Below are 22,357 nucleotides of genomic sequence, written 5' to 3' on the forward strand. Positions count from 1 at the left end.
ACTCAGAGAGCTAGATAAATTGCCCAAAATTAAATAGCTAGGAGATGGCAAAGAGGGGTTCAGACATAGGTCTCCTGGTTCCCAATATTTTGATTTTTTCATTATACCACATTGTTGGGTAATTTTCTGATTTCACCTATTCTAAGTGGGGGGAGGGAGTAAGAAAGAGTAGAATGGGCTGCTCCCTTACCTCTCATTGGAGTAAGGAAGAGTTAGAATATATGCAGAAAATCAGCAAACTGAGAGGTCCAGGGGGCAGATCAAGGCAGGTACCCTTGTTCATAGAATCTGTCATGTTGGGTTCCTCTGACTACTCTTAAACACACACACACACACACACACACACACACACACACTAGACACCCTTTGCCAGTTGGGTTCCTCTGATTACTCTTACACACCCACACACACACCCACACCCACACTACACACCCTTTGTCAGTTGACCATCATGCCATTTTGACCTAAGTGAGGTTATATTAACTACTGCTCTCTCGTTCCGTCTCTCTAAATCTGTCTCTCTCCACCCTATAGTGGTTCAGAAATCAAGGATGGGGAAATAGAAGCCAGAAGTAGAAGAAAATGAATGAAATGCACCTGTGAGATGAAAGTTACACTCACAAGGAAAAACTATGAGTGGTCAAGAAATAGGAAGCTTGGAGGGACAGTTAATCTACTGGGATATATCTGCCAACAGTGGAGGGAGGGACTCTTTGTAGGAATCGCAAGTTAAAGAATTTGAGGATGGACATAGGAGAGACTGGGGAAAATGAAAGCCTGTCAAATGCCTTAAAACCCTCAGGACACAAGACACTTGCCTTTTCTTCTACAACCGCAGTTGGTCAGTTGGTCTCCTGGAAAGAAGGTGGCTGGAACCTCTAAGTATGCCCTAGACCATTATAGCTATAGTTAGCGTCACCCTTCCTCCCCATTCCTTGTACCCGACACCCCCCAGACAGAAGTGACAAAACAGAGACTTCTGAACACATTTATTTGATATGTCAAGTGGAGAGAGGACTGATTTAGGATTGCTCCCCACTTCTACCTGTGGGGGTGTTCATAAGCTCAAACAGACAGAAGGGCAGCTTAGAGCCCATGAGCCACCCCCTGGGAAAGTGAGACAACCTGTTGTACTGGTTGCAGGGGAGCAGGGTGGGAATAAAAAGCAGGAAGTTGAGAAGTAAAGCAGAGAGCAGGAAGGCCAACAGCAGAACTGAGGCTGGAGATTGCTGCAGGAAACCCCCATGGAGAGTGAAGAACATATCCTGAAAAGTGGTTAGGACCGGAAGCAGGGTGTGAACAAGGAGCCAGCCTGGAGAGAGAACCAAGACCTGCAAAACCTGCAGAATATCTGGAATATTCACAAAAAGGATAGAGTGTGCAAAATCATGAGCGGACTGTGTTGCAGGGCATACATGGAAAGCAAGGGTTTGCTTCTGTAGGAGGGCAAAGAGATTGGAAACTACCCATAAGTAGGGGCTCCCTACTGCTTCTGAACAAACGCAAGAGAGTTTGGGACCCATGTGGGGCCCTAGCACAAGTGGTCCTGTGTATGCCATGCCTGTGGGTACACAAGTAATTCCCATACGCGTGTGAAGTGACCAGGGCATGAATGCGTGTGTCTATATGCCCAGTAAATAGAGTACTTACTCTTCCCTGTGAATAAAAGTACTGTGCTTGTGGACACGTTTACCCATGTGTGCGTGCACCGTGCCCATGAGCACATGCAAGAGATCCCTATGTCCGTGGTGTGTGTGTGAGCCAGTTCTCCCACCTGTCCCATCAAGGTCCTGATCCCCACACTCCTTGGCTCGTCTCACTCCTCTCAGCGCCCAGGCTCCCCTGACCCGCCTAGACTCTGGAAGCCCCCTAGCAGTCGGATCTGCTCAGTCTGCATGGAGTGGCGCCTCACCAACTTGCGCTTGGTCCTGGGAGAGCCTGGCGCCCCCGCCTGGGGAGGAGCGGGCAGCGAAGGCGCCCGACTTCCAGGTTGGGGGCGAATGTCGGGGATGGGAGGATGGGGGCTGACGTTGAGCGGGGGCAGGAAACCAGGCCGCGTTTGCGCGATGTGGTCCAGGAGCAGCGTACCCGAGCCCCTCCGCTCCAGCAACCCAGGACTCCGCCTCCGCCCGCTCAGCGGAGATACAGCCCCAGGCAGACTCTCCTGGGACTGGCGCGGGGAGGGAACCGAGCCGGCTGGAGGGAAGGTCAGCGGGGAGGCGCTGTATCGGCGGCGCTCCAGGGACAGGCGGCTGCATTCTGGCGAGTCAGGGCAAAGATTTCCGGGGGTATCGAGCTCCACCGGCTCCATGCGGCTCAGTTTCTGCCTCAGCCCTGAAGGGGGACCAGACTCCTGAGCTTCTGGCGCGGTGTTTCGGCGAGACAGGGGACCCCCGCCCGTCACTTTCTCCGCCCACGGGGGCGGGTCCTCGGGACCTTCCGTGCTGTGACGTCTGGAAAGACGCGGTCGGCTGGTCAGGGTCAGGCCGTTGAATTCGGCGGTCAGGCGCTCGATCCCCGGCCTCCCTTCCGAGGGCGGGACCGGTTGAGGAGGGGCCACTAGGCCCCAGGGCTCGGAGTTTAGCCTTTTGAGTGGTTTTGGAGGGTGACGGGGTGGTTTGGGGAGCGGCTCAGAAGGGGAGGGATCATCGGGGGGCTTAGGAAGAGGGAATTCAAATACGTCCCGCTTCTCCTCTTCCTCCTGGGCGCGAGGGGATAACAATCCCCGTCCTCCTCCTCCTGCAGTCTGCAGTTGGATTTCCGAAGGCGACGTGCAGACCCCCGAGCTAGAAGGAACGGGAGCGTGGCCCTCCACCCCCGGGGAAGGTGGGGAATTGAGATACTGCCGGGTCTTCTTGGTACCCGAGGGCGAGGTGTCGGTGGTGATGATGATGACCTCCGTGCCCTTGGCCTTACAGGCGTCCAGCAGCGTGGCAAGGGTCTCGCGGTCCCCGCGGTCCAGAGCGTGGACAAGCGCCGAGGCACCCGCGTGATCTCGGACTGAAGGGTCTGCGCCGTGGGCAAGGAGCAGCGAGGCCACGGCGGCGCCCCCACCCCCGGCGCAAGCGTGCATGAGCGCTGTGCGCCCTAGGCGGTCTGCGATGTTGGGGTCGGCGCCTTGCTCCAGGAGGTAGCGTACCATGCGCGCCTTGTTCTCGGGGTCGTCGTAACGGGCCCGACAGGCCGCCATTAGCGCAGTCTCACCCTGGGCATCACCCTCATTCACGTAGGCGCCCCCCTCCAGAAGCAAACGGGCCAAGCGTAGCTTACCCTGACCCACGGCCCGAAGAAGAGCGTGGCCCTCGGTGTGCAGCATAGCTGCAGCTGGGGCGAAAGCACCGATGGAGCCGGGCCTGGGACCTGGCGAGAATGACTAGGGGCGTGGGGATGATGGCTGGCAGAGGCCTGAGGGCTCAGTGGCGAAGCCAATCCCTGCGAGAAAGAGAGAGATCTTATTGACGGATTCAGGCAGGGAAACTGAGGCACCGATGGAAGGACCCGGCGTGGGGCGGGGAGATCTCCACGGCACCGCGCACAGTCCTTCCTCTAATTCATGCCTTTGAGCCGCCCCTTCCCCCCAGCGCATGCCTGAGGAGGTGGGAAGGGTGCACCCGCACTGAAGGACGAGCGCGCGTGCAAATGCGTACGTGCACGCGCAAGGATATCCGCACCCCCACCCTCACCCCAGGGCTTATCAGACCTTTCCAGCACCCCCCTTTTCTTATCCGCACTTGGAATCCCCCTTTTTAGGATGCTGAACGCCACCCACCCACCCACATGCACCCATACATTCACACACATATTCCCATTCCTAACCTCTTTTAGGTTGCCACAGCCCCACAAATTGAATGGGGGGGAGGGAAGCAGCTTGCGTTTGGGACCTAAAACGGGTGGCGGGAGAATTGGGGGTTTCTTTTGCCCCTGCTATGTTCCCCATCACTCCTTGCTCTTTCCCCTCCCAGGCTGTGCGCCCAAATAGATACCTGAATGTCCGCAGAATCTCCGCCGGGCCAGGGCTAAGGCCAGGGCCACGGGGCAGCCGGGGTGGCGGAGCCTGGTTCTCGGGGGTCCACATGGCGTGGGGGGGGCACCCGGATTCCCTTGGTGTCAGTATCTGCGCCCGGGCACCGGATTTTGGTCCCTCCTCCCGGTGCGCCCCGGGCACAGCGCCGGCTCCGGAGGAGAGAAGCTGGGGGGGGGGGGGCGGGGAGGGCGGAGCTCTGCCTTGCTATTTATAGACTAGTCTCTGCGGGTGGGGGCGTCGGGCACCAAACTGTTACCCCACCCATGCACACATAAACCCTCAAAACCTAGGGGCTCCAATCCTGACTTCCCTTGCTTAGCCGACCTCCCCTCAGCCCCAACAAACGTAAGTGTTCCTTAGGAGACTCCTCCGACACCCAGACTGGGACCATCCCAATTCTTCGTTGAGCTCCTGCAGATCCCTATTCTCCGCGCTTGGTGTGTTTATGCGCGCCTGTGCGCCAGATCTGACCTGCCACACACGGCACATGGCACACTGTGCAGAGGGGTGGAGAGAGGCAATTGGGTTCCACAGCCGGAGTCCATACTGTGCAGAGAGAGGCAAAAGGTCTGGCTGCCGTCTCGTAGTTTAAATGTCAGGGAGAGCTGGAATCAGACACAAAGATACATCCTCACTCCACCTCCCCCCCAAATGGAACGCATAGCATAGATAAATTTGGACTTCAGCTCCCTTGTACACATAAGTTTGAGGAGGGTGGTTATCTGGGGTCATTTTTTGATACAGCAAGAGGCATTCCCTTATGCCTCCTCCCCATATTCTTGGGGGGAAGGAGGGAGATAGAAAAGGGGCAGAGAGAAGAGGAAACCTTGTTACAAACATATCCTCTCTCATTGTATCTTTTTACTCTCAGTCTTGCTTAGACTCATCATTTTTCCACTTTGCTTGAAAGTCTCTGTCTGAACTGCTCCTTAAGTCTTCTCTCTCCCTGTCTTAATGGGTCTCTCTCACTGTCTGTCTCTGCCTCTCCTTGCCACCTGCCCTGTCTCCATAGTTACCATAGTTTCCATCTGCATATTTTAGGAATGAGTTTGTATCCAGCTGGAAGGCATCAGGGGAAGGAGGATGAGGAAAAAATCCTAAGGATTTGGAAAACTCACCTGAGATAATTCAGAGGCTGGTGGTCACCAGACACAAGATACTAAAAATAATGTTCCTGGAGAAGGAGAGAAAGAGAACTATTTGCAGGGCTTGATTTTTTTTTACTAGCTACCATTTATTGGACACCAACAATATGCCAAGTACTTTACATACATTGTCTCCAATCCTCAAAACAAAGCCATAAAGAAGGAATTATCTTCTTGTTATAGAGGAAGAAACAGACTTAGTAAAGTTAAGCAAGTTTTCCAAAGCCTCTCAGCTGTGTTTCTGTCCTATTCTAAAGACTGGGCACCTACAGCTTTCCAAGTTCAGAAGCTTCACTCCCGGGGCCATTTTCCCTGACATCTGGGATATGCTTCTTGACTAACTCCTAGATTTTATCTCCATTCTGAACTTTTTCCCTGTTTCTGTTTTTTGTGAAAACTGGACTCCTCCCACTGCGCCCCCCCTTGCCAAGGGCTAGGATGAGCTGAAAGGCAGTGGAAAACGCAGGAAACACTGGGATCCTTCCCTGCCTCCCCAAATCTGGTTCTCTGATTCCTAATCCTTCCTTCTCCAAATCCTCTTCCCATCTTCTCACAGAAATGGCAGCAACCCAGATAAAATTTTTTTTTTTTGAAAAGAAATATTTATTGGTGGTGCTGGAGGGAAGCAATGTAGGATTGAAGGGAAAATTGGAGTAATGGAGGAGAGGTCAAGCTGTGAAGCCTGAGTCACAAAACGACTCATCCCTAAAGAACAGGTTTCATAAGGGTTCATTTCTCTGTGGGGGCTCCCTCAGCAGAGACGCTCGGTGAGATCTTAGTGTCAGGTTCCCTTTGTGAACTCTGGCTAGCCAGGGGCTCCTCCGTCTGAGATGAGGTCCGAAATAACTGTCCCCTGGTTGATTCAGTAACCCCGTCTCTCTCCGCGCCAGGGTCCCCAAGCCTGGGCTCCGGCTGACTCTCTCCCCCTCCCTGCTTCTCCTCCTCGCTTCAAGTGGGCGGACCTACCTCCTCAGCTTCTTCTAGATTGGCCGGGAGAACTCACCAATGGGGAGCTCTGGGAGGCGGACCTAGAACGCCACCAGCGGGAGGAAGACGAGCAAATTTCAAGTTGGCTGCGGCGTGGGCTCCGTGTGGGGGAGGGGCAGCAGGTAAGGCTCCGACCTGGTGGCTCTGACCTGGTTGGCTCCCACACTTCCCGAACTAGTTCATCAGGGCCAAGCTGTGAGATAGATAGACAAAGCTTTCTGGAAGCTTGTTGCGTCAGCCCCCTTCTGGTTCTAGGGAACCTTTCTCCTCTGGGCTCCCATTGCTATATTGATTGTATGCCAGAGAACCGTAGTTTTCTTTGGCGCATAGGAGAGAGATGAAAGTAGAAAGTGAGCAAGACTCACTCTTGTACCTCTGACTCTTTGCTGTGGCATCAGCTTCCTTCCTATAGTAACATTATTCCCCTAAGAGCCTGACAAACTCCTGTTGTCTATCAAGATTCAGCTGAAATGTTACCTCCTACCTGTAGCTTTCCTGGGCCACCTTTTTTAGCGGAATTCATTGTTCTCTAGTCTGACGATAGTATTTTATGCCTACCCTTATTAGAGCACTTAGTGCGCTCGCTCTCTTTAATGTTTCTATTCTTAGAATATAAGGTTTTGTAGGGCAGGTTCTGGTACTTAATACATAGTGCCCAATAAAGGTTAATTGAATGGCAGTGATTGGGGAGGTAGAATTTAAACTCCTAACATAATTAGGGAACAATTACAGTAATAAAAGACAAAGTAAAATACAACACAGTATATAATTAAGATCCTTAAATTAGTGGTTCATCATAAAATTTCTCCCACAGTCCAGAGAAGGGAGAAAACTTGGAGGACTGGAATGGTGAGGCGAGGCTTTGTGAATAACAGGTCTCAAGTTTGGAAGAGCCCTTAGGAATCATGTATTCATTCATTCAACAAGTATTTGTTGAGCATCTACTATATGCCAGACACAATGCTAGACAATGAGGATCATGGTGAATCCTCTACTCTAGACATGCATCCTTCCTCTGCTAAACCATGCTTAGTAAGCTGTTATCCAGCTTCTATTTAAACATCTTGAGTAAGAGGACTCCCTATCTCACTTTGCAGGTCATGCCATTTTTGGATATTTGTTCTTCAGTTAATATCCAACAAATATTCTAAACAAATACCTGGCTCAGTGAAATGCATTCCACACTTCCGTTATAAAAGAGGGAGCACTGTCCTAGTGGCAGCATTCTTAAAAATAAAGAAAACCATCTCTTTGTTTTCTGATTATAGAAGTAATACATATTTATTCTAGAAAATTTGGAAACACATAAAGGTATAAATAAAAATGTCTATTATTTCATGACCATGATGTAGTGATAACCATTATGATGTTAATATGTATCCTTTCAATTTCCTTTCTGCATGTATACCTATATATACATGTGTGTGTACATATATATATTACATAAATAGGACCATACAATAAATACAATTTTATGTGTTTCCCTCTACTTTATATTATATTGTGAACACTTTTCTGCCTTTAAATATTATTTAAAGTCATTTTTATGGTTACATAATAGTCTAAAATGGATATTTGAATTTTTTTAACCATTCATTTTTTGTTGGACCATTTGGGTTATTTCAGAATTTTTGCTACCATGGATAGCTATTTGATGAACATCCTTGTACTTATATCTCTGATTATATATCTGATATTTCTTTAGGATAGATTTTTAAAGTAGGATTACTAAATTAAGGATATGAACATTTAAAAGGCTGTTGATTCAAGTGATCAGATTGTTCCCTGAAAGATTGTGTTTATAGTCCTTCCAGTGAGGTATGAGAGACTCATGACAGCCTGATTATTATTTAAATCTTTGTCAATTTGATAGGTAAAGGGTGGTTTTATTGGCCATTGTTTTATCAATTGCCTATTCATGTCCTTTGCACATTTATTCTATTAGGATGATTTTTTTTCATTTGGATTTCCATGAGTTCTAATACAATAAAAGTGTTAACTTCTTGCCTTATTTATTACAAATATAGGAAACTCTAAACATTACTGTGCTCCAGGCCTCCGTCCCTGGATCTCTTCTTTTCTCTGTTCACATTCAATCCTTTAGGGATCTCACCCAGTCTCATGGCTTGACATATTTGTGTACTGATAACTCCACTGGAATGTAAGCTCCCATCAAACTTCATGGATGCAGCAGTTTTTTGTCCACAATGAGTTTTGCTCACTACTGTATTCCTAGCACTGAGAACAGTGCCTGGCATATAGTAAGCACTCAGTAAATATTTGATGAATTAATTAAGATGGTTTTATTATTATTATTCCCATTTTACAGATGAGGAAACAGATTTAGAGATGTTAAATAAATTGCTGAAGGTTGTGTAGCTAAGAAATGACAGAACTGGGGTTCAAATCCATGTTCTTAACCACTACATGTACTGCCATCCTTAAATTTGATGTAATTGTTTTTCTGTATGTTTTGTTGAAACCTGTTCTTAGTAACTTCTACTACAATACGTAGTTATGTATAATTGGGAATGAGTATAATGTATATGAGATGTGTTTTGGGGGAAGGATAGTGCCGGGTGAACACTAGGAAGGGTTGATGTTAAGGAGGAGCAGTTTGGGACCAGATTATGGGAGACCTTAAATATCTTCACGAATGTAGACTCAATCTCAATCTTAAATAGATGAGACTCATTGTAGATTCCTCAGCTGAGTGGGGTAGAGATGGATGGTTTAGTTTCCCAACCACCAGTTTATTGTCTGAATTAAATAAAATTTTGTCGTCTTCTTGCCCCACGTCCTTGGGGGTCACTTGGTTAGTATCAGAAATGGAGTTAGATTTGTCTAACCTCAAAGCTCATGGCCTTTTCTTGACTGCTCACTGCTTTGCAATCAAAACAGCTCCCATCTCCTGCTAGAACCATATCTCTCATGGCCTTTTCTTGACTGCTCACTGCTTTGCAATCAAAACAGCTCCCATCTCCTGCTAGAACCATATCTCTCATGGCCTTTTCTTGACTGCTCACTGCTTTGCAATCAAAACAGCTCCCATCTCCTGCTAGAACCATATCTCTCATGGCCTTTTCTTGACTGCTCACTGCTTTGCAATCAAAACAGCTCCCATCTCCTGCTAGAACTATATCTGTCAAGTGGAAAGGTACCTAAGCCAGCTAGTTAGGTTAAAGTGTCCTTTCCCTTGAAAGGGTCTGAAGACATGGTGACAAATTCTTAAATCTTCTTTAGTGTCCATGAGACATCCCCTCTCCCCTAATATCTTCTTTCAATCAGATCACAATTTAATCTATTAACCAACAGCCGTTTTTCCTCACATTTTTCATGGCAGTTGGCCTTGAAACTTTCTAAATTCCTCAGACACACATTTTTCCACCCCTTCCTTCCTGCTACATGTTATTAATCTCATCTACTATTCTGTTACTGTATTGTTAAATTTTTAAATGAATATTTTTCTCTTATTACAAAACCAGTACCTATTCAGCATAGGAAAAAACCTTAAAATACACAAAATTTTAAAATTTAAAATAACAAAAAACAAAAACAAAAACACATCACCCCAAATTAACCAATATTAATTTTTGGTTCATTTCAAGAACAACTTTTCTATTGATATGTGTGTATGTGTTTGACAAAATAGATTACGTTATACATATTTTTAAATCTTTATTTCACCAACTAATCTTTTGTGGAATATACTTCATTGAGCCATATATTTCTTGTTTAGAGTATTTGTTGGATATTGATTGAAAAACAAATATCCAAAAATGGAAAAGCAAAGTGAGATAGGGAGTCCTCTTACTAAAGATGTTTAAATAGAAGCTGGATAACAATTTACTAAACATGGTTTAGCAGAGGAAAGATGCATCTAGAGTGGAGGATTCACCATGATCCCCATTGTCTAGCATTGTCTGGCATATGGTAGATGCTCAATAAATATTTGTTGAGGGCCGGCCCCGTGGCTTGGCCGTTAAGTGCGTGCGCTCCGATGCAGGCTGCCCGGGTTCGGATCCCGGGCGCGCACGGACGCACTGCTTCTTCGGCCATGCTGAGGCTGCGTCCCACATACAGCAACTAGAAGAATGTGCAGCTGTGACATACAGCTATCGCCTGGGGCTTTAGGGGAAAAATAAATAAATAAATAAAAAATTAAAAAAAAATATTTGTTGAATGAATGAATACATGATTTCTAAGGGCTCTTGCAAACTTGAGACCTGTTATTCACAAAGCCTCCCCTCACCATTCCAGTCCTTCTAGCTTTCTCCCTTCTCCTGACTGTGGGAGCACTTATATTATGAAACACTAATTTAAGAAATCTTAATTAAATTGTCTGCATTGTCTCTTATTGTTCCCTAACTTGTTGTTAGTATGTACCTTTAACATGATGTGATGAAAATGGCGCTTTACCTCTGTGATCCTCCTCCCCCAAACCCATAACCCAAGTCTAATCAAAATAAAAACAGCATACAAATTCCAACAGAGGAGCATCATCAAAAATAAGAAACTGTGAATTTTGAATTGCTACTCAAGTTTCTTTTTTTATTATTGTTAATAGATTTTATTTTTAAAGACAGTTTTCGATTTACAGAAAAACTGAGCAGATAGTACTAAAAGTTTCCATATGCCCTGGCACACAGTTTCCCCTGTAATTAACATCATATATTAGTATGGTACATTTGTTACAATTAATGAACCCAACACTGATACATTATAATTATTTAAGGTCCATATTTGAATCAGATTTCCATAGTTTTACCTAATGCTCTTTTTCTTTTCCAAGATCCCATCCAGTATACCACATTACATTTAGTTGTCATGGCCCTGTTATGTATGTATAGACATATGTATACACACATATGTACATGTATGTATACACACAGAAATGAAATTGAAAGGATACCTATTAAAATATTAATAATGATTGTTACTACATCATGGTCATGAAATAATAGGTATTTTTCTTTATACTTTTAAGTGTTTCCAAGTTTTCTAGAATAAATGTATATTACTTCTATAATCAGAAAACAAAAGGGGTGGTTTTATTTATTTTTAAGAATGCTGCCACTAGGACAGCTTTCCCTCTTTTCAAATGGATGTGTGGGCGCCGCCCTGGTGGCGCAAGCAGCTAAGTGCACGTGCTCTGCTGCGGCGGCCTGCGGTTTGCGGGCTCGGATCCCGGGTGCGCACTCCCAGGTGCGCACTGACGCACGGCTTGGCAAGCCATGCTGTGGTGGCGTCCCATAAAACGTGGAGGAAGATGGGCATGGGAGATAGCCCACGGCCAGTCTTCCTCAGCAAAAAAGAGGAGGATTGGCAGATGTTAGCACAGGGCCGATCTTCCTCACAATAAATAAATAAATAAATAAAAATAAAATGGATGTGTGGACCTTCCTTGTTTTTGATGACCTTGACAGTTTTGAAGAGGACTGATCAGGTATGTTATAGGATGCTCCTCTGTTGGAATTTGTCTGATGTTTTTCTCCTGATTAGACTGGGGTTATGGGTTTGGGGGAGGAGGATCACAGAGGTAAAGTGCTATTTTCATTGTATCATATTAAGGATACATACAACAACATGATTTAATGTTGTTGATGTTGACTTTGGTTACCTGACTGCAGTAGTGTTTGTCCAGTTTCTCCACTGTGAAGTTATTCTCGCCTCTTTCCAAAACTGTATTGGACAAAATTTCCTATATACAACCCACACTTAGGGATTGGGGAGTTAACATTCCCCCTCTTTAGGGTGGAGTCTACATAATTTATTTGGAATTCTGCGTAAGAGGTTTGTCTTTTCTCCCCATGTGTTAATTTAGTCAATCATTTATTTGTATCAGTATGGACTCATGGATATTTATTTTATACTTTGGGGTTATAATCCAATACTACTTTATTTATTTTATTGTTCATTGGGAGCTCTTTCAGTTGACTCTTATGCCCCTTTGACATAGCCCCCTCAATGTGTATGTGTTGTTTTTTTGGAGTATTTCCTTAGTTTCTGACATTACAAGATGCTTCAGGCTCATCTTGTATATTTCCTGCCCCAGTCCTAGAATCAGCCATTTCTCCAAGAAGCCCTGGTTCCCTTTATTGCAAAATGGTATTAGAAACTAAGATCTGGGTGCTAGTTGTGCTCCTTGGTACTGGGATATAATTTCTTTCAAGTTTCATGTTCATTTGGTGACTTTATCCCCCATTCTATCTGACTGGCCCCACAGGATGACAAGAGGCAGAGTTCAGTTCAGTAGCAGGAGGACTTTTGATTCATCACAGTTGATCACAGTGGAATGGGCTGCCTTGGGGGAGAATGGACAGCTTTTCTGTGGGAAAATGCCACCAGAAGCTGAATGGCTAACAACTTACAGACTGGCGTACTGCACTGGGAGGGCTTTTGGACTAGATGACTCTATGGGTCCTTCTAATTCTAAGATTCTTTGCTTCCAAGTGGTGTTTAAAAAGATCAATTGGATTGTAATGGCTCTTCCCTCACTGCCCCCTACTTCCGCCCCCGCCAATTGACAATGAGACTGAAGACTCATTCCTGTGCCCCCACAGTGCCTGGCACACTACCTTTTTTTTTTTTTTTTTATAATTTTATTTATTTATTTTTCCCCCAAAGCCCCAGTAGATAGTTGTATGTCACAGCTGCACATCCTTCCAGCCGCTGCATGTGGGACGCGGCCCCAGCATGGCGGGACAAGCGGTGCATCGGTGCGTGCCCGGGATCCAAACCCGGGCCGCCAGCAGCGGAGCGCATGCACCTAACCGCTAAGCCACAGGGCCGGCCCTGGCACACTACCTTTTTAATGGGAGATGCTTAATAAGTGTTTTGCTGAAATGCATTGCATTGGATTGAATCGGGGCCTGGTTGGGTTTGGAAAGGGAGAGAAAGAATTCAAAGGTCATGTGTAGATATGCAGATGGTGGTAAACATCCAGTTATTTCAGGGATGTAGGGAAATTTTATCCAAGAGTAGAATCACTTTCCCCTTTGTGCTACAGTTACACTATATTGCAATTATCTGTCCTGTTGGGACCACGTCTCATCCATGTTTTTATTTCCAGAAATACCCTGCCTGGCACTATGCTTTCACAGTCAAAATTTGTTGAATTACACTGGCTTTTCCCATCCCAGAGAGAAAAGATTAAGTGTCTTGTGCCTCCCTGGCTTCCTGTCCATTCTACTCTACTTCTTTTTCTCTTTTTGTCTTTATCAGGTTTTTCTCATTGGATCTCTGAATACCCAGGCCCCCTCCACCATGGCCAGCCGGGGTGGGGGCCAGGGTCGTGGCCGGGGCCAGTTGACCTTCAACATGGAGGCTGTGGGCATTGGGAAGGGGGATGCCTTGCCCCCACCTACCCTGCAGCCGTCTCCACTCTTCCCTGTGAGTGTCTGCCCTCCCTTCTTAAGACTCCCATGTGCCCCTGGCTGACTATATTTGATACTGGATTCCTCCTGGGCCATCATAAAACCATCCTCATCTTGCTCTTCCTGGTCTCCATACTCCCACCTCACATGGGATGTTTTGCAGGCAAGGAAGTATCTACCCTTACTTCTCACACTCCCAGCTCCACCCCTTTCAAAATGCTGTATTGTTCCCCACATTTTCCTTTGGTCCTCTGCTCAGTGAGAGCATTGGATTGAATTGGGGGGAGAGGAGAGGCCCTCCCAGATTTGTACTCCAGCATTTTCTCCCTTAACTGACCACTGCTTCTGTCCTCTTAGCCATTGGAATTCCGCCCAGTGCCTCTGTCCTCAGGAGAAGAAGGGGAATATGTCCTGGCACTGAAGCAGGAGCTACGAGGGGCCATGAGGCAGCTCCCCTACTTTATCCGGCCAGCTGTCCCCAAGAGAGGTCAGTTGGAATGCTAGCATCATGTTCTGAGTGCCTTCCATGAGTAGTGCCCTATCCTCAGCACCACTGGGGGCCAGACAGTCCAGAAGAGGCACAGGAAACTCACTGTCTAACTGGGGAGATCATAATAATTACCCCTGCATTTGAAATGAGTTAGTATCCATGGTTTGTTTTGAGTCTCACAATAGTTTTGGGACAGTAGGAGGTTAAGTTTTAAGGTAACCATTTCACAGATATAAATGAGGGGATGTATTAAAATTTTTAACAACCTGGATACTACAGGCACCAACCAATCTAAAGATGGGCTGGTGCTGGGTCTCTGAGAAGCCCTGTTAATTAAAGTATTACCCCTTTCGTTAGTGGATCATGGAGAGGTCAGGGAGACCAGGAGGGGCTGGAGAAGGGGGTACACTTGGGAGGCTTGGAATAGTAGATATTTACCAACTGCTGTGGGAGTACAGTATTTCAGTATATTGACAACCGGTGCTTTCCTACTGAAGCTGAAGTTCAGAGAGATGAAAGACTTGCCTAAGTTAGCCCCATTAACAAGGAGTAAAGGGAAGACTGAAACCTGGTTTCTTGCTCTCTAATATACTTCCCACTATACCACTGTAGCCATGCCTTTGTGTTAAGAGAGATAACAAAAACATTGTAATCTTGGGTGGCAAAGGGACAGGTTAGAAGAGTGTTGAAGGTTCTCACTGAAGCTGACCCCTTGGGCTCTGAGTTTGGGGTGAGAGAACAGACAATTCCTGAATATTGAGAGGGCTGGGCCCTCAGGAACAACCCTCTTCTGGGGCTCTGAAAGGATAAAACTTTGACCCTTGACCTCTGACCCCTCAGATGTGGAACGTTACTCAGACAAATATCAGATGTCAGGGCCGATTGACAGTGCCATCGATTGGAACCCTGGTAGGTGATGGGCTCTTTCATTGATTGCCCTTCTTTCAAATGCTTGAGATGCCTCAAGCCCCAAGCCACCACCTCATCCACCCTCCTCTGTCTCCCTCTCCACCCTATTCAGAATTTACAAACTGGGCTCGAGCCTTAGATGTGCTCCAAAACACTTTCAGACTCTACCTAAAAACCTATTAAATAGCCCCCACTCCCCTGGAGACATCCAAGCCACAGTTTTGGTCCAAGCAGCTTTGACCTAACCCCTTCCTCACCCTTTACCTGACCCTTATCTCTTCTTTAAAACCAGTCATCAGCCATGGGAGACCCCAGGCAGGGTCTTACCGACTTTTATGTTCCCAATATTCCCAGATTGGCGACGTCTACCCCGGGAGCTAAAGATCCGAGTGCGGAAGCTACAGAAGGAGCGTGAGTGTATCTGGAAGAAAGAGGGAGAAGAGAGATTTTCTTCAACAGTTCCAGGGCCAAGGCAGCTAGAGAGCCAAGGCAGCTGGTGGTCTTGCCTGCCCTCCCAATTCCTACACAATCCACCAGTATTGTTGCCAGATGCCATAGTGGCCACATGAGGGCAGCAGAGTAACATGGTCTTTGCAGGAGGGTGGGGTAGAAAGCTAACAAAGTTTGCTCCTTCTTTGTTCACCTTTTGATCCCCTCACCAGGGACCACCATTCTACTCCCTAAAAGGCCCCCTAAGACCACAGAAGATAAGGAGGAAACAATACAGAAACTAGAGGTAAGGAGGAAATGTGAATAGAGACCACCTGGGCCCAGATCCATTCCCTCCCCTTTGGCCCATGTGTGCCTCAGTTTTTCCCTTCTGTGAGCTGAGTCTGAGCTTTTCTTCCCATTCATCTTCACATAAGACCCTGGAGAAGAAAGAGGAAGAAGTGACTTCAGAAGAAGATGAAGAGAAAGAAGAAGAAGAAGAGAAGGAAGAGGAAGAGGAGGAGGAGTATGATGAAGAAGAACATGAAGAGGTGAAGGGGACCTCTTTCCACACTCAGTCCCCCTCTCTTCCCCTCATAAGTCCTGGGGATATCAACTCTGTCCACTAGGGATGTTCTCTTCAGAGGGTTGGAGGGCCAAAGGAGATAGTGCCCTCAAAGGATAGTGCCCTCCCCTTTATCTGTCCCTAGGCTCTTCTCAAGAGGGAACTACAGCTGAAAGGGACTTTCCAGGCCTGAAACAGTGTGATTGGGAGGGAAGGGGCCTGAGACACAGGGCAGAAGGAGAATGCTGAAAGCATGTCTGACTTTTATTTCTTTTTTTCTATTTCAGGAAACTGATTACATCATGTCATATTTTGACAATGGAGAGGATTTTGGGGGTGACAGTGATGACAATATGGATGAGGCTATATACTGAAGAAGGACCCTAAACAACACCTTGGACCTCCATATCTTTCTTTCTTTCTTTCTTTTCAGGATGAGTGTCTCTAAGTGCCACCAAAGAGGCTCTCGACTTTTTATTTTTTTATTTTTTAGGAAGATTGGCCCTGAGCTTAACATCTCTTGCCAATCTTCCTCTTTTTTTTTTTTTTTGTTTCCCTTTTTTCTCCCCTTTTTTATCCCCAGTACATAGTTGTATATCCTAGTTGTAGGTCCTTCTAGCTCTTCTGTGTGGGACGCTGCCTCAGCATGGCTTGATGAGCGGTGCGTAGGTCTGCGCACAGGATCTGAACTGGTGAACCCCAGGCTGCCGAAGCGGAGTGTGCAAACTTAACTGCTACACCACCAGGCCGGCCCTCCATATCTCTCTTGATTTAGGATACAGAGAGTAACTGTTCCTATTATTTGGTTTTGTGGACAAACAAATCCTTTGCTCAGAGTCCAGATAATCTGTTTGGTCCCTGGAGATAGGAATGGAGAATGACGACAGATAGCTCTCTTTTCTACCCTTCCCCTCCATCTACCCTTGTATCACCTCTGATATCTTGGGAAAAGGGAAAAGGACCAATGTCTTAATTGTATGAAAAGGAGAAAGGAGGGTCAAAAGAAGAACTGGAGTTGTTAGAGCTGAGACAGCGCACACATACCCCTACCCATTTTTTATAGTTCTTTGTGGAGATAATTGGGAGTAGGAGCAGGTAGAAGGAATAAAGCCAGTTTTATATTTTTAAATAAAATGTTTTTATCTGTCTGTCTGTCCAGAGTGAGGCATGGTGGGAGAGGGCTGAAGGAATGAAGGGGATGTCTAGCTGAGCCATTCTTCTTCCTTACTCGTCAGAGCCCAGTGTGATACACTGGGGGTTACAGCCTTCCTGTCCTTTCCCCCTTCCCTCCCACCCCCCTGGTAGGACATATACTCCTAATCTAGCCCTGCCAAGGAACATTCAGGAACTCGTTTGCGTGGCTGTGGCTGCGCAGAGTGAGTAGTAGGGAAGAACAGCCCAGGCCCTGAAGACCAGCTGGCTTCTGAGCCTCTGGTCCTCAGGCCACAGGGACATGATTGTTCACATGTGCTCACAGGGGCATAGGCCTTCTCTTTCCCACACTTGACCTTGATCTTGTCCTTGTTTACAAGGAATGATCAAGGAATGATTACAGCTATTTTTATGGGGAGAGTCAAGAAAGCCAGGTGTGGAGAGGGAGTAGGGAGGAGCTGCTGATTCTTCTTCAGCCCACTCACTGTCTTCCAGGCCCTGGAGACCCCACTTTAAGAGGTATCTCTGTGCAGAGGGAGCCCCCTAAATATCCTGTTCTTCACTTCCAGAAGTGGCTGTTGGCTGAATTGCAGTTTCTCTTTTGGTTCTTCCTTCATGGAATTTAGCTTTTCTCACACCCTTCTTGGGGAGGGTGGGTAGGCGGTATTGCTTTACAGGAAGTAAGGAGGGCGGGGAGGAAGGGAGTGACTTTGGGGACACTCAGCTCTGAGAGACTGAGAGACGCTTTCTCACCCACACAGCTCTCCCTTGGGTGAGGTCACTTCCCTAGGCTCTGATTGGCTTCTGAGGAAGCCCTGGATGAGCTGATTGGTTCCAGCCACTTGACATGCAACAGTCACGGGCGAGCTGCGTGTCCAGAATAGGGACTGAATAAGGAGGCAGCCACAGATAGCTGGGATGCTGTCATAGCAACCCTGCTAAACATTTGAAAGCCATAAAGATGGGATGCAGGAGAACCTTCAGGAAATTCCCCAACCATATTCAGGCAGGCAGACAGAATTCCCTACAGCATCAAGTGATAGAGACTGACAATCTAATGTTAGACATTTCTGACCCCATTGTAAAGAATGAATAAGGGCTGTGACTCCACTGAGGGAAAGCACCTTAAAAGCCTGGTTTGGGTACAGTAGTAGGTGTTAAGGTAGAAGGAGCCAAGTGGACAGAGAAGGAAGCAGAAATAGAAACAATATCCCAGAGTTATTGAACAATTTGTGAGTGACGATTAGTGTGTTTCCTTTTCTAGCTCTCTGAGGTGTTGTATGAGTAGAGTCGGGGGAGGCGCCAGGGGACCTGTCACTGGGTTTTCCCATAGTCACACTTTAGCCTGTGATTGTGGCTAGGGAGAAATCAGCAAAAAACAAAAGTAAAAGACACTGAAAAATCTTTTGCCTTTCTTCCCTACATATACGACACATACCAGTCCTAACCTGGTCAACTATATGGGTTTATCTTGGGGGCACAGGTAACCTCCTAAATCCTACCTAATATTAGCCTGGGAACTTAAAAGAGTGGGAACAAAGAAGATTCTAGACAAGAGACAGTAGAGGAGGACTGGAACACATCCCTGCCCCCATCTCTATACACGCACATCGTTTTCCCATGAAATGGGGGAAGGGAGGACAAAGGTTAGAGTAACCACTTGGGATCAGTTGTACTGCCTCAAAGACAAAGCGTCAGAAAGATTAGACCATTCTTGGACTTGTTCCTGTCTGGCCTCCTGCCCTTCCTGGCAGGTGACCTTGCTGAACAAAGCCAGACATGGGACCCAGCAGCTTCCTCAGATTCCAGAGCAGTTCCAGGCATGAGCTAGACTGTTTCCATTGACCTCTCCCCCACTTTCCATAGGCTCTATCAGGCAGGCTGAGGCTGAAGCCTAAGGCCCAGTAAACAGAGACAGGGCTGCTATTCCTCTGCAGGACCACCTGAGAGGTTAGAGGTTGAGGCCCTGCTTGCAAACATTTAGAAGGGACCCGTGAGATTCTTGCTCAGTCCTGTGCTATGTGCCTGCTAGGGTCTGCTTATGTTGAGCAGATTGCTCCCATGCCCACAGCCTGGGCTGCACTGGCCCCAGGCAGGGTAGGTTCTCTGGCAAGAATCCTATCTTTCCCTACCCTGTGTTCCATCCCTAGCCTTCTGGTCCCCTCTCATCTTGGGCAGGAAGCTTGAGAGTGGGGTCTGCAGGTTTAAGTGCAAGGACTCAAGTGGTTTGAGGGATGGCTGAATGCGAGACCTGGCTGCAACATGCAGTTTGGAACATTGGGAGTAGAGACCAAAGAAAATTAGAGGGTCAAATGTTGGGTGGATAGGGCACTCATGGTTTGGTGAGGAAAAGACAATTATTTTCCTCCATTCTTTTTTATTGCTGTTTGAACTTTGAAAGGAAGGAAGAGTGGCTTGTAGGCATAGGCTGGTTAAGAACTTGGCCAAGGGGAAGGGCTGCCATCTCAACCGGGCAAAACACTGGTTTATGGTCCTAGTTTCACCACTCCATAACTTTGTGCCCTTGGGAAAGTCATGTCAAGTCTCCAAGCCTCAATTTCCTCATGTCTGAAACAGAATTTGGATTAGATGTCCACTGGGAATCCTTCAAGCTGATGTTGATCCCCCTGCAAGAATCCAAATGGTTCTGAGAACAATGGTCATGACGTGTCCGGCTTTTGCTGAACTCCTTCCATCCGCTGGACTTCCCCACCATATTTTCAACTTGGGCAGCTAAAGATAAGCTCAGGCATCTAGCCAGTCCTTTCCAAGAACCCACTTCAGCACCAGTAGCAGGAGGATCAGCAATTCCATCAATTAGCAAGGAAGGAGACAATCCCTGCAGCAGAGTTCAAGGTCACAATCTGCAAGCCAAGACTCAAATCAGGACAGCTACTAAGAAATTTCTGATTGAGGAAGGGGCCAGTGGGGCAGGGCCTCTCCATCTCTCCTCATGTATCATGTGTGGCCAGAGGACAGAGAAGAGAAATGAGCTAGGTAGGAATAGCTCAGTTAGCTAATCTGGCCAGACCAGTGGTAACCCCTTCTCCATTGAGCTTTCCCCTGACGAGGCTCACTTTTTCCCCAAGGTCATTTGGGACTAGAAAGCTGGAAATAAGAAGTTCTAGTTTCCTAGTATCCCCTCAGAAATCCCTTTCCCTTATCCCCAACAGGATTCAATTTGCCATTTTGTATCCTGAAGGGAAGAGAGGTTCCCCCTGCAACCTTAGTGGGAGTCAGTGGGGAGACAATGATCCAACCCTAACTGCAGGACCTAAGAGGCTAAGTGCGATCACCTTGGGAACCCAAGACTTTGGGGGAAGGAAACCAAGGATTCCTCAGACACAGTCCTGACCAGTGCAGGAAGAGGCTATCTCCCCATGACCTCTGAGTCTGGGACCATTCTCCCTTCTCAAATATCCCCTCCTTCCAGGATGCTCAGCTATGGGCTGGGCTTCCCCAAACTTGGACCCCTGCCTCTCCCTGAATCTTCCCCATCCTGTGATTCCATTTCTCTTGGTATACAATAGACAAAGGGGGAAAATATCCAAATCCTGTCCCTAACATTCTTTGTTAGACTCAGGGCAGCATTGATAGTACTAGAATAGGAGATTAGTTAGAACTATCTTTGCCTTACCAAAAGGGGTGGGGGGACCAAACTCACCTAAGTCGGTAACACAGATCTGGGGTATTTCCCGTCTTGGAGAGAATAGGTGAAATCCCATTTGGACAGGGAAAGAAGCCCTGGTACTCATCCTCTTTATGCTCTGCTATGGCCAGAGATGTAGCCATTCTGGAGAGGAAATTCCCTCATCTAAGGAGGTCAAGGTAATTCCTTTACCTTGTTTTTCTCAGGCAGAGATAGTAAGAGGAAGTGAAACAAAGATGGGCTCAGTGGGAGAAAGAGCAAATGCTGACTAGCCCTTTTCTTAGCCCTCTGCTTCCTGTCCCCAGGCCTCTCTCCTGGCCCCTAGACGATCTTTTCTGTCTGACCATACTTGGCTGCTCTTGGCCCCTAACCTCTCCCTTACTTGGCCTGGCTCCTGTTTTGAGACTTGTTTTTCATCCGGAGCTATCACTCTTAACACCTGTCCAGAGATATCAGGGACATCTACGAACTGCTCAGGAGCTCTACTGGGCCAGGTCAGGAGGGATGGCTTAGGGCTAGAGAGAAAGCGTGTCACTCAGACTCATTCTTATTGTCTTTCAGGTTCTTTTCCTCTTCTTAGCTCTCTCTCCATGTTTTTCTTTCCATGTCTCGCTTTGCCTCATGTCTTTAGCATTGTGCCTCTTAAATTGGGTTACTACTGGGTGATGTGGTGAGGAATATTTGGAGCCACAGAATATACATGGCACATCTTCCAAAGTGTCAATTTTACTTCTAAGATTTGGTGGAGGAAGATAAATTGTTTTTATACTAAAACTACACAAATATACTATGCAGTGTAAATCAAAATTTGTACTTTTTAAACATAAAATACGTACTTCAAAGACATTTCTGGCTTGTGACAGGCTACTTTGGACTGCTCTAAAAGCCCTAGGGAACATGGTTCACTCTCCCTAATCTTAGGGGTCCTTCAGAGGAAATATTTGAGAAGCTCTACTTAGAGCAGAGGTGACAACCTAAGACAAACCTCAATACCAGACAGGAGTCAGGCAGGTATAAAGGAGTGAAACAGGTGAGTGTAGTGCAGTAGGGAGTGCTGAGAACCGGCAAATAAGAGCCTGCCTGGCCCCTTCGGCTCCAGCAGGTTGATGCCATGAGAGAATGTGGGCTCAGTGTTACCAAATATGATTGCTTTTCACTGATTGCAGAACAGTAGATTTTAGTGAAATCTGGTTTTTAAATATCTACAGCCAATGTAAAATTTTAGAAAGAAATTATATAGGTTTCTTGATGTCTGCAAGCTGATTCTGCCTATGTGCCCCTGGTTTGCTGCCTCTGACCTCTACTGACATTTCTTCTACTTTCCACAGGTATATAAGCCCAAAATCTGGGCTTCCAAGGTCTCAAATTCTGTTCCCAAGAACTGAGGACAGTGAGGTGCATTAGGTTGCAGCAGAGGTTGAAGCTCTCTTGCAGGACAGCTTGGGGAGGCAGAACTAAAGAGAAGCCTCTGGGTATCACCGGCAGGCTACACCTTTCTCCAGGGGGAGCAAAGGAGGCATTGGTCACTGCTCAACCACCCTTTCCCTGATCTACAGGGATATGCAGCTAAAAACATCTTGGCGTCTGCAACAGAAACCAGAGTTTCCTCAGAGTTGGAAGGTGAGACAAGC

At 46.8% G+C, this 22,357-nt stretch overlaps 2 protein-coding genes across 3 annotated transcripts; one reads left to right on the top strand and one right to left on the bottom strand.

Annotated features, from left to right (window-relative positions):
- Nucleotides 1-822: 822 nt before the first annotated feature.
- ANKRD34A (ankyrin repeat domain 34A) lies at nt 823-4,160 on the bottom strand. Its single transcript, XM_058538995.1, has 2 exons — nt 3,984-4,160; nt 823-3,432 (listed from the first exon to the last, which is right to left on the bottom strand). The coding sequence occupies exon 2, from the start codon at nt 3,314-3,316 to the stop codon at nt 1,826-1,828; it is 1,491 nt and encodes a 496-aa protein (XP_058394978.1). The 5' UTR covers nt 3,317-3,432; nt 3,984-4,160; the 3' UTR covers nt 823-1,825.
- Nucleotides 2,688-17,073, top strand: POLR3GL (RNA polymerase III subunit GL). 2 transcript variants are annotated; one of them, XM_058538996.1, is made up of 10 exons: nt 2,688-2,826; nt 2,919-3,130; nt 6,060-6,278; nt 13,381-13,548; nt 13,890-14,019; nt 14,863-14,931; nt 15,286-15,342; nt 15,594-15,667; nt 15,798-15,911; nt 16,213-17,073. In XM_058538996.1, exons 4-10 carry the CDS (start codon nt 13,423-13,425, stop codon nt 16,297-16,299), a joined length of 657 nt encoding a protein of 218 aa, XP_058394979.1. In that variant the 5' UTR covers nt 2,688-2,826; nt 2,919-3,130; nt 6,060-6,278; nt 13,381-13,422; the 3' UTR covers nt 16,300-17,073. The 2 variants fall into 2 exon arrangements, with proteins under 2 accessions (XP_058394979.1, XP_058394980.1); XM_058538997.1 differs by having other exon boundaries at nt 6,123-6,278.
- Nucleotides 17,074-22,357: the final 5,284 nt, after the last annotated feature.

Source organism: Diceros bicornis, chromosome 4, assembly GCF_020826845.1.
Source record: "Diceros bicornis minor isolate mBicDic1 chromosome 4, mDicBic1.mat.cur, whole genome shotgun sequence".
Lineage (NCBI taxonomy): Eukaryota > Metazoa > Chordata > Mammalia > Perissodactyla > Rhinocerotidae > Diceros > Diceros bicornis.